This window comes from Vulpes vulpes, chromosome 9 (assembly GCF_048418805.1).
Source record: "Vulpes vulpes isolate BD-2025 chromosome 9, VulVul3, whole genome shotgun sequence".
Taxonomy (NCBI): Eukaryota; Metazoa; Chordata; class Mammalia; order Carnivora; family Canidae; genus Vulpes; species Vulpes vulpes.
This window is the reverse complement of record NC_132788.1, coordinates 48872276-48887472: the sequence shown is the minus strand read 5'-3', so window position 1 is coordinate 48887472 and position 15197 is coordinate 48872276. Positions and strand designations below refer to the sequence as shown.

Below are 15197 nucleotides of genomic sequence, written 5' to 3'. Positions count from 1 at the left end.
TTTTAAAGATTTTATTTATTCATGAGACAGAGAGAGGGGCAGAGACACAGGTAGAGGAAAAAGCAGGCTCCCTATGGGGAGCCTGATGCAGGACTCCATTCTGGGACTCCAGGACTACACCATGCATCCAAGGCAGATGCTCAATCACTGAACCACCCAGGCGTGTCCATTTTCAAGGATTTTTTGCTTCTTTCTTTTTTTTAATAGCAATGTCTTTTAGTAAAAGGAAAAAATTAGAAATCATTTGAAATTTTAAATACTCATTTACAAAGGTTAAAATTCATTATTATATAAAATGCTATTCGTTAAATATAATTAAGTGAAAACAATTTTTTGGTGCTGCGTTTTATTTTTTTTTATAAATTTATTTTTTATTGTTGTTCAATTTGCCAACATATAGAATAACATCCGGTGCTCATCCCATCAAGTGCCCCCCTCAGTGCCCATCACCCAGTCACCCCCAGCCCCGCCCACCTCCCCTTCCACTACCCCTAGTTCGTTTCCCAGAGTTAGGAGTCTCTTATGTTCTGTCTCCCTTTCTGATATTTCCCACTCATTTTTTCTCCTTTCCCCTTTAGTCCCTTTCACTATTTTTTATATTCACCAAATGAATGAGACCATATAATGTTTGTCCTTCTCCGATTGACTTACTTCACTCAGCATAATACCCTCCAGTTCCATCCACGTTGAAGCAAATGGTGGGTATTTGTCGTTTCTAATGGCTGAGTAATATTCCATTGTATACATAAACCACATCTTCTTTATCCATTCATCTTTCGATGGACACCGAGGCTCTTTCCACAGTTTCGGTATTGTGGACATTGCTGCTAGAAACATTGGGGTGCAGGTGTCCCGGCGTTTCATTGCATCTGTATCTTTGGGGTAAATCCCCAGCAGTGCAATTGCTAGGTCTTAGGGCAGGTCTATTTTTAACTCTTTGAGGAACCTCCACACAGTTTTCCAGAGTGGCTGCACCAGTTCACATTCCCACCAACAGTGTAAGAGGGTTCCCTTTTCTCCGCATCCTCTCCAACATTTGTGGTTTCCTGCCTTGTTAATTTTCCCCATTCTCACTGGTGTTAGGTGGGATGTCATGGTGGTTTTGATTTGTATTTCCCTGATGGCAAGTGATGCGGAGCATTTTCTCATGTCTATGTCTTCCTCTGTGAGATTTCTGTTCATGTCTTTTGCCCATTTCATGATTGGATTCTTTGTTTCTTTGGTGTTGAGTTTAATAAGTTCTTTATAGATCTTGGAAACTAGCCCTTTATCTGATACATCATTTGCAAATATCATGAATGAGAAAGGAGAGATCACTACCAACACCAAGGAAATACAAACGATTTTAAAAACATATTATGAGCAGCTATATGCCAATAAATTAGGCAATCTAGAAGAAATGGATGCATTTCTGGAAAACCACAAACTACCAAAACTGGAACTGGAAGAAATAGAAAACCTGAACAGGCCAATAACCAGGGAGGAAATTGAAGCAGTCATTAAAAACCTCCCAAGACACAAAAGTCCAGGGAGGAAATTGAAGCAGTCATTAAAAACCTCCCAAGACACAAAAGTCCTAACCAAAGCCATCAGATGGCTTCCCTGGGGAATTCCATCAAACGTTTAAAGAAGAACCATACGTATTCTACTAAAGCTGTTCGGAAAGATAGAAAGAGAGGGAATACTTCCAAACTCATTCTATGAGGCCAGCATCACCTTAATTACAAAACCAGACAAAAACCCCACCAAAAAGGAGAATTATAGACCAATATCCCTGATGAACATGGATGAAAAATTCTCAACAAGATACTAGCCGATAGGATCCAACAACACATTAAGAAGATTATTCACATGACCAAGTAGGATTTATCCCCTGGATGCAAGGCTGGCTCAACACTCATAAAGCAATCAGTGTGATTCATCACATCAGCAAGAGAAAAAACAAGAACCATATGATCCTCTCAATAGATGCAGAGAAAGCATTTGACAAAATACAGCATCCATTCCTGATCAAAAGTCTTCAGAGTGTAGGATAGAGGGAACATTCCTCACCATCTTAAAAGCCATCTACGAAAAGCCCACAGCAAATATCATTCTCAATGGGGAAGCACTGGGAGCCTTTCCCCTAAGATCAGGAACAAGACAGGGATGTCCACTCTCACCACTGCGATTCAACATAGTACTAGAAGTCCTAGCCTCAGCAATCAGGCAACAAAAAGAAATAAAAGGCATTCAAATTGGCAAAGAAGTCAAACTCTCCCTCTTTGCCGATGACATGATACTCTATATAGAAAACCCAAAAGACTCCACCCCAAGATTGCTAGAACTCCTACAGCAATTCGGCAGTGTGGCAGGATACAAAATCAAGGCCCAGAAGTCAGTGGCATTTCTATACACTAACAATGAGACCGAAGAAAGAGAAATTAAGGAGTCAATTCCATTTACAATTGCACCCAAAAGCATAAGATACCTAGGAAAAACCTAACCAAAGAGGTAAAAGATCTATACCCTAAAACCTATAGAACACTTCTGAAAGAAATTGAGGAAGACACAAAGAGATGGAAAACTATTCCATGCTCATGGATTGGAAGAATTAATATTGTAAAAATGTCAATGTTACCCAGGGCAATTTACACGTTTAATGCAATCCCTATCAAAATACCATGGACTTTCCTCAGAGAGTTGGAACAAATTATTTTAAGATTTGTGTGGAATCATAAAAGACCCCAAATAGCCAGGGGAATTTTAAAAAAGAAAACCATAGCTGGGGGCCTCACAATGCCAGATTTCAGATTGTACTACAAAGCTGTTGATCATCAAGACAATGTAGTACTGGCACAAAAACAGACACATAGATCAGTGGAACAGAATAAAGAATCCAGAAGTGGACCCTCAACTTTATGGTCAACTAATATTTGACAAAGGAGGAAAGACTATCCACTGGAAAAAAGACAGTCTCTTCAATAAATGGTGCTGGGAAAATTGGACATCCACATGCAGAAGAATGAAATTAGACCACTCTCTTGCACCAGACACAAAGATAAACTCAAAATGGAAATGGATGAAAGATCTAAATGTGAGACAAGATTCCATTAAAATCCTAGAGGAGAACACAGTCAACACCCTTTTTGAACTTGGCCACAGTAACTTCTTGCAAGAAAAAATAAATTTTAAACATCTGGATAGGGATCCCTGGGTGGCGCAGCGGTTTGGCGCCTGCCTTTGGCCCAGGGCGCGATCCTGGAGACCCGGGATCGAATCCCACATCAGGCTCCCGGTGCATGGAGCCTGCTTCTCCCTCTGCCTGTGTCTCTGCCTCTCTCTCTTTCTCTCTGTATGACTATCATAAATAAATAAATAAATAAAATTAAACATCTGGATATATACAGATAGGTAGCTAGAGCTGTATCTAGTTATCTGTGTATGAAATAATAACATCAGTTGTCTCTGGATTGTGGGACTGTGAATATCTTTTCAAATTTTTGTTTTTCTTTAATTGTTTCTTAAGTTATCTCTGCATCTGGGACGCCTGAGTGGCTCAGCAGTTGGGCACCTGCCTTGGGCTCAGGTTGTGATTTCCGGGATTCAGGATCAAGTACCACATCAGGCTCCCTGTGAGGAGTCTGCTTCTCCCTCTGCCTTTGTTTCTGTCTCTCTCGCTCTCTCTCTGTCTCTCATGAATAAATAAATCTTTTTTTAAAAAAAGTTATCTCTGTACCCAGCATGGGGCTCAAACTCATGAGACTAAGATCAGGAATTGCATGCTCTTCCAACTGAGCCAGCCAGGCATGCCTTGTTTGTTTTTAACTATGAATATTTATTGCTTTTGAGGAAAAAATGGGGATAAGATTTTTTTTAAGTCAAAACAATATTTTAATAAAACTTTTTCTTAATTCACTACTTCAGGGGGTCCCTAGGTGGCTCAGTGGTTTAGCGCCTGCTTTTGGCCCAGGGCATGATCCTGGAGTCCCAGGATGGAGTCCCACATCAGGCTCCCTGCCTAGAGCCTGCTTTTCCCTCTGCCTGTGTCTTTGCCCCTCTCTCTCTCTCTCTCTCTCTCTCTCTCTCATGAACAAATGAATAAAATCTTTAAAAAAAAAATTCACTACTTCACTTTATATTCAAAGTTTTCCATTTCTGCCCACATTGACTAAATAGGACTAATTCCACTATCTGAGTATTCTTTTACCAATTTCTAAATTGTTGCAACTTTATTTCTATATATCTACCTCATTTGGAGTCAGGTTTGCCTTATGGAGTACCTGTGTCAATTTCCATTTCCACTTCATTTATGTTTCTTAACTTTGGGTGTGGGATTCAAATGCATCTAGGTTCAAATTGCATGTGACCTTGGGCAAGTTAATCCATCCACCTCATTTTCGTCATCACTGACATAGGGACAATGAGCCTAAGTTCATAATCCTGAGAGAATTATTAAAATGTTTTAAGATATGTGGTCAGGTGTTTAGCATGTGTACAGCACTCAATAACCGTTATCTCTAATTATTAACATTAGTCTTTGCTGAGGGAATTATTAAAATGTTTTAAGATATGTGGTCAGGTGTTTAGCATGTGTTCAGCACTCAATAACCATGATCTCTAATTATTAACATTAGTCTTTGTGCTTGATTTTCAGAGAGGATTCTTATGTCACTGTTTGTAATTGTTCATATAAATTAGATCTACCTAGTTCTTCTAGTCCGTTCCTTCTCTCCCGTGAATTGTGTGGAAATACTTAAATGGAGGTACTAGGTGAGAGAAATTCTGATTGAGCATTTCTTTCTAGAAGACAATACAGTACCACTTTTTGCCACTTTTAAAAGCTAGCTGTTGGGGATCCCTGGGTGGCTCAGCAGTTTAGCGCCTGTCAAATTCTCTCTCTCTCTTTTAATTTTTTTTTTAAGGATTTTATTTGTTTATTCATGAGAGACACAGAGAGAGAAGCAGAGACACAGACAGAGGGAGAAGCAGGCTCCATGTAGGGAGCCCGACATGGGACTCGATCCCAGGTCTCCAGGATCACGCCCTGAGCCGAAGGCAGATGCTCAACCGCTGAGCCACCCAGGTGTCCCATCTCTCTCTCTCTCGAATAAATAAATAAAATCTTAAAAAAAAAAATAAAAGCTAGCTGTCACAGTAAATTAAGTATTCATTTTTCAATACCCACAAAAAATTAGCAATACTCTAAAAGCAGCTTAAAAGAGACTCCATGTTTACAAACATTTTCTAATATGAGCAATTTTAAAAACAAGAATATCTTTTCTTAAAGAACAGCTAACTGTTCTAAAAGCTATTTAGATGTATTCCTTGCAATATTGAGGACAGTACCAGGGATTCAGTTCTTATATACGAACTGCAGAAATACAAACTTCTTCTAAAAGCTTTTAGGGACTTAGACTGAGAGAAAAAGATTTTAAATGAAAGCTTTCATTTGTTTGTTTTTAGTTTAATGAAATGACACTTTATTTTTATATTTTAATTAAATGACATTTTAATTCTCAGTGTCTGAAAGGTGGGAGGAGGTCCTTTTTTTTTTTTTTAATAGTAACATTACTGCTCTTTTTGGATTTAAAGTTGAATCTTACTTGCCATACACTGTCTGAACTTTTTACATGGTTCTTAAGAAAAGTATTCTCTCTCTTCCTGAGCAAAGTACCTCTGCCAGAAAAAGGGAAGAAATTATTCTACTACTAAATAGTAGGGAAAGTAGGTAACACATAATTTCCAAAAGAAAATATAATAGACACTAAAATTTCCCCAGAGTTTCTTTTTATTAAAAAGAAAAGGAAATGAGATCACATATGGTTATATTTTCCCCTTATAAAATTAGGAAATTGAAAATGAGAATAATTAGAACTGGCAAAGATTTGATGAAGTAGTCAATATTATGCCCATTTAATGGGAATATAAAGAGCCTTTTAAAGAATAATTTGGCCATATACATTTAAAACATTCATGCTTTCAATTTAGTATTCTACTTCTATGACTTTTTCCAAAGAAGGAAATCCAAATCCAAATAGAGTTTTATTATATTCAAAGATATTCTTTTGGGTACCTTTCTAAAATCATGAAATTAGAAATAGTAAACGCAGACAAACAAGTGAAAATATGGTACATCTTTATGATGAAATATAATATTGCCCTGACCATTGACACAAAAAAGAAAGATAGACATGCAACACTGCTATGATAAGTTCTTGAAAAGTAAACCTGAATTTTATCAAGCTTCTAACAACCAGTTTACAGGAAATACAGGGGACAGAGAAGCATGGTAAATGTCACCAGGGTGGGTACAGTCAGCAAAATCCAAAGTCTAGGAAGGTTTACAAAACAAGTTACATAGTTTATTCAACAAATAGTTTATAAGAAAAAAAAATAAACAGAAGTAGGGGAATCCACAGGTAAAAGAAACATCAGCCAACTTGTAAGAATTTTACTCGGTTTGATTCAAATAAACTGAATGCATTTAAGAGATAATTGGACAAATTTGAAAACTGGATCTGATGATATTAAAGAATTATTAATGTTTTAGTTTTGATGGTGCTTTTGTGACTGACATATACAGCAATTTATAGTATGTGATGCCCAGAATTTGTTAGGTGGGATAGTGATGAGGGGCTTTAAAAGGAAGCAAGATTGGCCATGTATTGTTTTTATTTTTCATTTTATCTTTTTTTTAATCTATTGATAATTATTGAGCCAGACTATGGATACATGGGGGCTTCATTTTCATATTCTCTCTGCTTTTTTTTTTTTTAAGATTTTATTTATTTATTCATCAGAGACAGAGAGAGAGGCAGAGACACAGGCAGATGGAGAAGCAGGCTCCATGCAGGGAGGCTGATGTGGGACTAGATCCCTGGTCTCCAGAATCACGCCCTGGGCTGAAGGTGGCGCTAAACCGCTGTGCTACCTGGGCTGCCCTTTCTCTGCTTTTATGTATTGTTTGAAAATACCCATAATAAAAAGTTGAAAAACAATGAACTTGAATAAAGAAATTTTTAGATTATTTTAAGTGAAAAAGAGCTGATATGTAAGTGAATTTCAGCTACAGTTTTAAATGCAGAGGGGAAAAAAGAACTCAAGGAAAAAATAAAATACTATCAGTGCCTTCTTTTAGGTAGGGAGATTATACGTGAGTTTTTATAGTAAAGTTATATGTAAATTTAGATGCTTGCCTTTTTTTTTTTTTACAGTATGCACTTTTTAATTTTGTTCATTTTGTTGAATAGTTCAAAAGTCAAATGGTACAAGAAGATAAACAGTGAAAGGAGGCAAGCCCTTCATTTCTGAATCACCCAATTACTCTCAGAAGTAACCAGTGTATTTATTTCTTGTGTATCCTTCCAGAAGATATGTATTTGTATTCTTTATTTAAAAATGCAAATTGAGGGACACCTGACTCTAACCGTGGGTGGCTCAGCAGTTGAGTGTCTGCCTTTGGCTCAGGGTGTGATCCTGGAGTCCTGTGATCAAGTTCCACATCGGGCTCCCTGCATGGAGCCTGCTTCTCCCTCTTCCTATGTCTCTGCCTCTCTCTCTCTCTGTCTCTCATGAATAAATAAATAAAATCTTTTTTTAAAATGCAAATTGTAACACTATTTACTGTTCTATTGTTCCATTTAACAATGTACTCTTGGGACACTTGTTCGGTGTCTGCCTTTGGCTCGGGTCATGATCCCTGGGTCCTGGGATCATTGCTTGCATCAGGCTCCATGCTCAGTGGGGAGTCTGCTTCTCCCTCTGCCTATGTCTCTGCCTCTCTCTCTCTCTGTCTCTCTCATGAATAAATAAATTAAATCTTTAAAAAAAAAAAAAAACAATGTAACATGGGGATTGAGCCATATTTATACAGCAAACTGCTTCCTCATTCTTTCACAGTGTCATAACTAATGCCTTTGGATAGACATACAGGTTTCCCACTTCAGACAACACTGAAATGATTAACCCTGTGTGAAACTCCTTTCACACATCTCCAAGTTTTTACCCGAAGAATTCCTAGTTGTGGAATTGCTGAGTCAGACCATAAGTATATTTGTAATTTTGATAGTTTTCACATTGCTGTCTGCAGAGTGTATAGGCACCATATTGTAAATACTGATAGGTTTTATTTGCATTGCTTTTGGGATACATGTGATTAAGGATGAGCTATTTTTACTTCCTCTTTTATGAATACTCTGTTTATAAACTTTGCCTCTTTTCCAACTGAGTTCTCAGGGTACTTTTTAAATAATTCATAGGGGTACTTTAGCATTTTGGAAATTATCCTCTTGTCTGTAATATAAATTACCAGAATTACCCCCAATTTATATGTCTTTTAATTTTGAATGTGCTTGGATTTTTGTTTTGCCATGTAATTTTCAAAAAATTTATTATCAAATTGATTTAACTTTTCTTATAGATTTCATGTACTTATGTTGTCCTTGAGATCATTTTAAAAATCATTCCTGATATTTTACACTTAAATACTATTCAGTATGAGGCTCAGGTTCAACTTAATTTGGTTTCCAAGCAGCTACCCAATGTACCACAGCATTTATCAGTTCATCTTTTCCCCACTGATTGAAAATGTCATCTTTATTGTATCTAGATATCCGTGTATGTGTGTGTGTATGTGTGTGTGTTTCTAGTCTTTGCATTCTATTCTGGTCCATGAATTTATCTATTAACATCCTAGTACTTTAGTTTTAATTATTATAGCTTATACTATATATTAAATCCCTTAAGGCTGGTCCTTCCTCATTATTAGATTTTTCCTGGCTCTTCTGATTCTTTATTTTTCAATATTAAGTCTTACAAATTGCTTATCTAGTTCAGTGAAAAATTATTTTGACATTTCTATTAGTATGGACTTAAATATTAATTTTAAGGAGAATTGATTTTTGATACCATCATCACATCTTCTCATTCATGATCATGGTATGCCTTTCTTTGTGCTGGATTCTTTTGTTTCTCTTGGTAGCATGTACATATTTTTCTTTACTTAAGATATTGCCACATTTTTGTAAAGTTTATTTCTAAGATTTTTCTTTCTTATGGATGTTACAAATAACTGTCTCCATTATGTTTTCTGATTATTGTTTGTATATATGAAGACTAATTTTATATATATGTGTATATATATATATTCATATATTCATTTTATGCCCACTCATCATCTTAAATTTCTTTAATGTTTGTAGTTTTTCAGTTGATAATCTTGGGTTTTCCAGAATGTAATGGTTATGTATAATCATACCATTTACAGATACCATTTTTCTTTTTTTTTCTTTTTTTTTAATTTATTTTTATTGGAGTTCAATTTGCCAACATATAGAATAACACCCAGTGCTCATCCGATAAAGTGCCCCCATCAGTGCCCGGCACCCAGTCACCCCACCCCCCCACCCTCCTCCCTTTCCACCACGCCTTGTTCGTTTCCCAGAGTTAGGAGTCTCTCATGCTGTCTCCCTCTCTGATATTTCCCACTCATTTTCTCTCCTTTCCCCTTTAGTCCCTTTCACTATTTTCTATATTCACCAAATGAATGAGACTATATAATGTTTGTCCTTCTCCAATTGACTTATTTCACTCAGCATAATATCCTCCAGTTCCATCCACATCGAAGCAAATGGTGGGTATTTGTCATTTCTAATGGCTGAGTAATATTCCATTGTATACGTAGACCACATCTTCTTTATCCATTCATCTTTTGATGGACACCGAGGCTCCTTCCACAGTTTGTCTATTGTGGACATTGCTGCTAGAAACATCGGGGTACAGGTGTCCCGGCATTTCACTGCATCTGTATCTTTGGAGAGTAAATCCCCAGCAGTGCAATTGCTGGGTCATAGGGCAGATCTATTTTTAACTCTTTCAGGAACCTCCACACAGTTTTCCAGGTTGCTGCACCAGTTCACATTCCCACCAACAGTGCAAGAGGGTTCCTCTTTCTCTACAACTCTGGGAAATGAACCAAGGGTGGTAGAAAGGGAGGTGGGTGGGGGGTGGGGGAGACTGGGTGCTGGGCACTGATGGGGGCACTTTATCAGATGAGCACTGGGTGTTATTCTATATGTTGGCAAATTGAACACCAATAAAAAATAAATAAAAAAAGAACTTATTAAGTCAACACCCAAGAAAGATACCATTTTTCTAGTACCACTACCTTTTCCTTCTAAAGACCTTAATATATTTTTAATCAGAAAAATCATTTAAAAATAGAATTTTCAAATAGTACATGTCCCTGATATTTAGCCCTGAATATTATCCTCTTATTAAGTATAATTGGCTTCTTGAAGCTGTACATACTCTGAACTAAGTAAACCTTGAAATATTTTAATGTGGGATCCCTGGGTGGCTCAATGGTTTGGAGCCTGCTTCTCCCTATGCCTGGGTCTCTGCCTCTCTCTCTCTCTCTCTCTCTCTCTGTCTCTCGTGAATAGATTAATAAAAATCTTTTAAAAATAAATAAATAAAGATTTTAATGTGACCTTAAAAAATAGTATCTAAAAAATGAGATGACTTGGATTGAAAATATTTTTATTAATGATATATAATTACTGATATTCAAATACAATATTCAAATACTGAAAAATCATTTTATTTTTCTTCAGGAGCAAATGGCTATTGCATGTGGATCTCGAGCTCATTTGGAAAAAGAATCAATTGCTCAGGTGAGGCTTTCACTAACTGGCATGGATCAGCAGATTATTTTTCTTTTCATACTTATTAGCAAAAAATAAGCTTTCATATTTAATCTCATAAAAATGAGTTTCCTTTCAAAGGAATTTTTTTATTATTGGAAAGTTTGTGAAAGATTAGCATGTTTAGGAATTGAGTTTTTGGGTTTTTTTAATAAGTATACGAAAAGTATGTAGACTTTACTTTGATTTCAGATGCAAACAGCTCTTTTATTTATTTATTTTTTAAGCTACAAGAGTCCTCCATTCAGTTCTAATATAAAACAAACTTTTCTAAATGATGGATTTGTGAGCCATTTGACTTGCCTTTAGTTTTTCTGACATTGGCATACTTCAAATACTATATTTTGGGTTTCATTTAAAGTATTTTGTTATATTTTTTTTAACTTTATTCCTCTTAGAAAAGTGCTGTACTTTAAAACTGAACAAATTGTAACTACCTTCACCATAGACCTTAAAATCTTCATTTTGTTATTTGTATATTAGGCTATAAAAGCTGCAGTATATTGGGAGGAAAAAATATATTAAGGAATTATTATGTGTAATTTTTTAAAAATTATTTTATTTATATTTTCACTTAAATATCTGGGTCCAGTGTGTCAAGCCCAGTAATTGTCCATTATATTCTTTTTTTTTTTTACATATATATATATAACCACGCCTGACTGGCTTGTTTTATTGGAGAAGGGCATGTGGAGTTAACAACATGAGGACAATTGGGACCTGAGGTCGGGGAAGAACAGCATCCCCTCCCCATACATGCCCACTGCCCCAAATAAAAAATAACCAACTATGGGAGAGCAGCTGAGACAGTGACTGAAGTTGGGGAAGGGAACAGGGAACCCAGGGGACAGCGGAAGAGTCCATGCGTGTGCTGGGAGGGCCCAGAGGCAGCAGCGGTGCGAGTAACATGAGTACGAGTCTCTGTGTCTTCCACATAGGTCTATATAAATTTATAGAGAGAAGTTGTTCACTTTCCCCTGCTCTCCCCTCTGTTCCGTGGGACTTGCCGCCGTCCCAGCTCCTCTTTCCACATGAGGGCGAAGAGAAGGGGATGATGAGCAAGTCATCACCGAATTGCAATCAGACCCACATCCATCAGCTTCTGGATCTTCTGTGTTATTACAGGATTTTTTAAGTGTTCGCTGAGTGCCTGAGGGTCCTTCTGCATCTGCTCCAGGATAAGCCACATGGCCGGGTCACTCATTATCTGCTGCACCTCAGGGTCAGCCATGGCCCGTGCTTCACATCTTCGGGGCTATTGTGGCGGTTGTACTGGGCCATCATACAGTGCTGGTAACTGTCTGCTGCTTCCTTACAGTTGGAGTCCAGATCTAACGCCTTTTGGTAGACATCCATGGCTTTTGTGTAGTCCTTCATTGCCTCCAGGGCAGCTGCTTTCCGAGTGTACCCCTTGATGAAGGCCGGCTCTAGCTGGATACATTCCTCACAGTCCTTGAGCGCCAGCTGAAACTCCAGGAGTTTGGTGTAGCAGGCAGCTCGATTGCTGTACAATTTGGCATCTTTTGGATTCCGTTTGATGGCTTCTGTATAATGCTTCATGGCCTGGAGATAGTCCCCTTTCTGAAAACATTCATTGCCTTTGTTCTTCTCCTTCAAGGCCAGATCTGGGTTTATGTAAGCCAGCTGCTCTTGCTCCTTCAGAATTTTCTCTGCCTGTTGGCATTTCTTGAGCACATCTGGGGTCTGGTGCTCTGCCAAAGACTTGTTATAGAAATGGATGGCAGCCTTGTACTTTTCTTCCTTGAAGTAGGAGTTGCCAATTCGAGCATAAGCTTTGGCAATCTGTGATAGTCCCAGTTTTCTCACCCCACTTCGATGGCCTTCTCACAAAGCTCCCCGCATTTACAGTAGTTGCCCTTCTTGAAGTACACGGCTACTTGATTGGTCATGTAAGTCATTTTGGTGGGGTCCAGGTCCTTGGCTCTGTCATAGTGCTTCAAGGCTGTGTCAAAGTCTTCTTGTAGGCTTCATTCCCTAGCTCTTTCTCTTTCAGCGCCTGCTTCTTATTCTCTGGAAGATCTTCTTCCATTGGCTCTGGCTTGGTGTCCTTCATGGGAGGAGGTGGGGGAGGTGTTCCAACTTCCTCCTCCTCATCCATACTGCCCAGATCCACACCCAGCAGGACGCTCAGAGTAGTCTAGTCATAATCCGGGGATCTTGCAGTTTCGTGCCCAAGTCAGATGGCTTGTTTCGTAGTTGCTCTATCAGCTCCCGGTAGGTAGGATCAGTGAGCAGTGTCCTTGTCCTGCGATCACTCTCCAATTTCTGTTACAGATTGGGCATGTTGAAAGGGTTCATGAATTTCCATTCTGCCAACCGAGCCTCCATATTCTATAAGCCCTCTTTGAGCTGAGGACTATTTGCTTCTTGTTTTAAACCCTCTTCATAGATTTGCTTGGCTTCTTCAAATCGGTTTAAGAACTCATGGGCTGCAGCCTTCCTCAAATAGCCCTTGCCCCAGTTGGGCCTTAAGTCCACTGTTTTGCAGCCATCCTCATAAGCCTTCTGGTAGTCCCCTTTCTTGGCATATGCTGCGGAGCGATTGCTACAGAGCACATGGTTTTGGGGATCTAACTTAATGGCCTCAGAGTAGCACTGCAGTGCGTCATTGATGTTGCCCACACTCAGAGCCTATTGCCCTTCTCTTTCAGCTCATTTACTTGCTCCATAGCCCAGCCCGGAACCCCGTTGAATCGACTCCGTCTGCTACACCTTCCCAACCTGTCCATTATATTCTTAATAGTTCATCTACTAGAGTGGTCAAATAGATAAAAAAAAAATAAGGCAGTATTTTTTAATGCAAGGTCAAAATTACCTGGGGAGTTTTGTTTAGTATTAACATGCATATTTCTAGCCAGTCCTAGACACACTGAATCAGATTATAGGGATGAACCAGGAATCTATATTTTTAATAATTTCCCAGGCCAACCTTACACATACCAGAGTTTGAAAACTAACAGAATAAAAGGCTAAATCTTTCCCTCAATGATTCTGAAATAAGATGCGAAGAAATTACAATTTTTTTTAACATACACTGATGGCAGGGTCATAGAACCTGGATTATGCTCAAGTGTGGAAACCTAGACTCTTAAAAAATCAGTTATTTTAATGTCTTCTAATGTAATCCAGTGTTCTCTGCCTCTGTGGACTCTTAGTGATATTTGAAAAAGGTAAGCTATTAACCATAGAGAATATCATATTCCTAGAAATTTAAACAAGGGATAAGGAAAGGAAAAGTATATGTCCAAGATGTTTACATTATTTTGTAATTATAAAATAATAAACTATAAAATACTAAATTTTAAAGATACAAAATATAAATAGATATTTCTCCTGGATGGAATACCATGCAGCCAATAAAACAGATGACCATGGAGACTATATAACAACATTGGTGTTTTTTTTGTTGTTGTTGTTGTTTTTTAAAGATTGATTGATTGATTGATTGATGATAGACATAGAGAGAGAGAGAGGCAGAGACACAGGAGGAGGGAGAAGCAGGCTCCATGCAGGGAGCCCGAGGCAGGACCCGATCCCGGGACTCCAGGATCGCGCCCTGGACCAAAGACAGGCGCTAAACCGCTGAGCCACCCAGGGATCCCCACATTGGGTTTTTTTAAATAAGTATACAAAAAGTATGTAGATTTTACTTTGACTTAAGATGCAAACAGCTCTTATTTATTTTTTTTTTAAGATACTAGAGTCCCCATTCAGTTCTTAATATAAGACAAACTTTTCCAAATGATGCATTTGTGAACCATTCAACTTGCCGTTCAATATCCATTCGATACCCAAAATATTAAGTTGTATGAGAAAAAAAGAGTATGGAATTGTAAATACAGCATAATTATTTATGCAAAAATATCTGTAAACAAAAACACTTAAGACTAGGCTGGTATTTAATGGTTTTATGTATAATTTTTTTTCTTTTAAAAAAACATAATAGGAAAAAAGATAATCTATTTGGTGAAGGAAAAAAAAGATATGGCAAAATAGGAAGCAAGAGAGTAATTAGAAAGTTAATGAAATAATCTCTAGGCAAGAGATAGCTGGGACCTATATTTAGGTTCCAAATATTTATATGGCAGCAGTAGAAAGGAACCACGTTTTTGGTTTTGTTTTTAATGGTGTAAATTCTTTTCACTTAGAACTTCCATTAGTTGAAAACTCTGAATTTTTCCTAGTGATAGTAGTTAAATAAGGCTGTGCTGTGGTCTAAATTTCCTTTTTATCTAGTGCTGCTTTTAGCTAGACCTCAAGGGATCTATCCCAGGATCTTTGTATTTATCATTTATTTTGTCATCCGTTCATCTGTTCTTCCATCTCTAAAACTTAGTGATTGATTTAGAGCCTTTGAAGCCCACAGAATCAGGGCAGCCCCGGTGGCACAGCGGTTTAGCACCTCCTGCAACCCAGGGCATGATCCTGGAGACCCGGGATCGAGTCCCACGTCGGGCTCCCGGTGCATGGAGCCTGCTTCTCCCTCTGCCT

The 15197-nt window shown here is 37.9% G+C and overlaps 1 protein-coding gene and 1 pseudogene across 4 annotated transcripts in view; one reads left to right on the top strand and one right to left on the bottom strand.

The window, feature by feature from the left end:
- ALG5 (ALG5 dolichyl-phosphate beta-glucosyltransferase) overlaps positions 1-15197 on the top strand; it is a 48812-nt gene that overhangs the window by 18235 nt on the left and 15380 nt on the right. For all 4 annotated transcript variants that reach the window (XM_025996810.2, XM_072720074.1, XM_072720075.1 and 1 more), the window contains one exon: positions 10596-10655. In XM_025996810.2, coding sequence (XP_025852595.1) covers positions 10596-10655 — 60 coding nt within the window. The remainder of the gene's footprint in view (positions 1-10595; positions 10656-15197) is intronic.
- LOC112918684 (stress-induced-phosphoprotein 1 pseudogene) lies at positions 11685-13375 on the bottom strand (annotated as a pseudogene).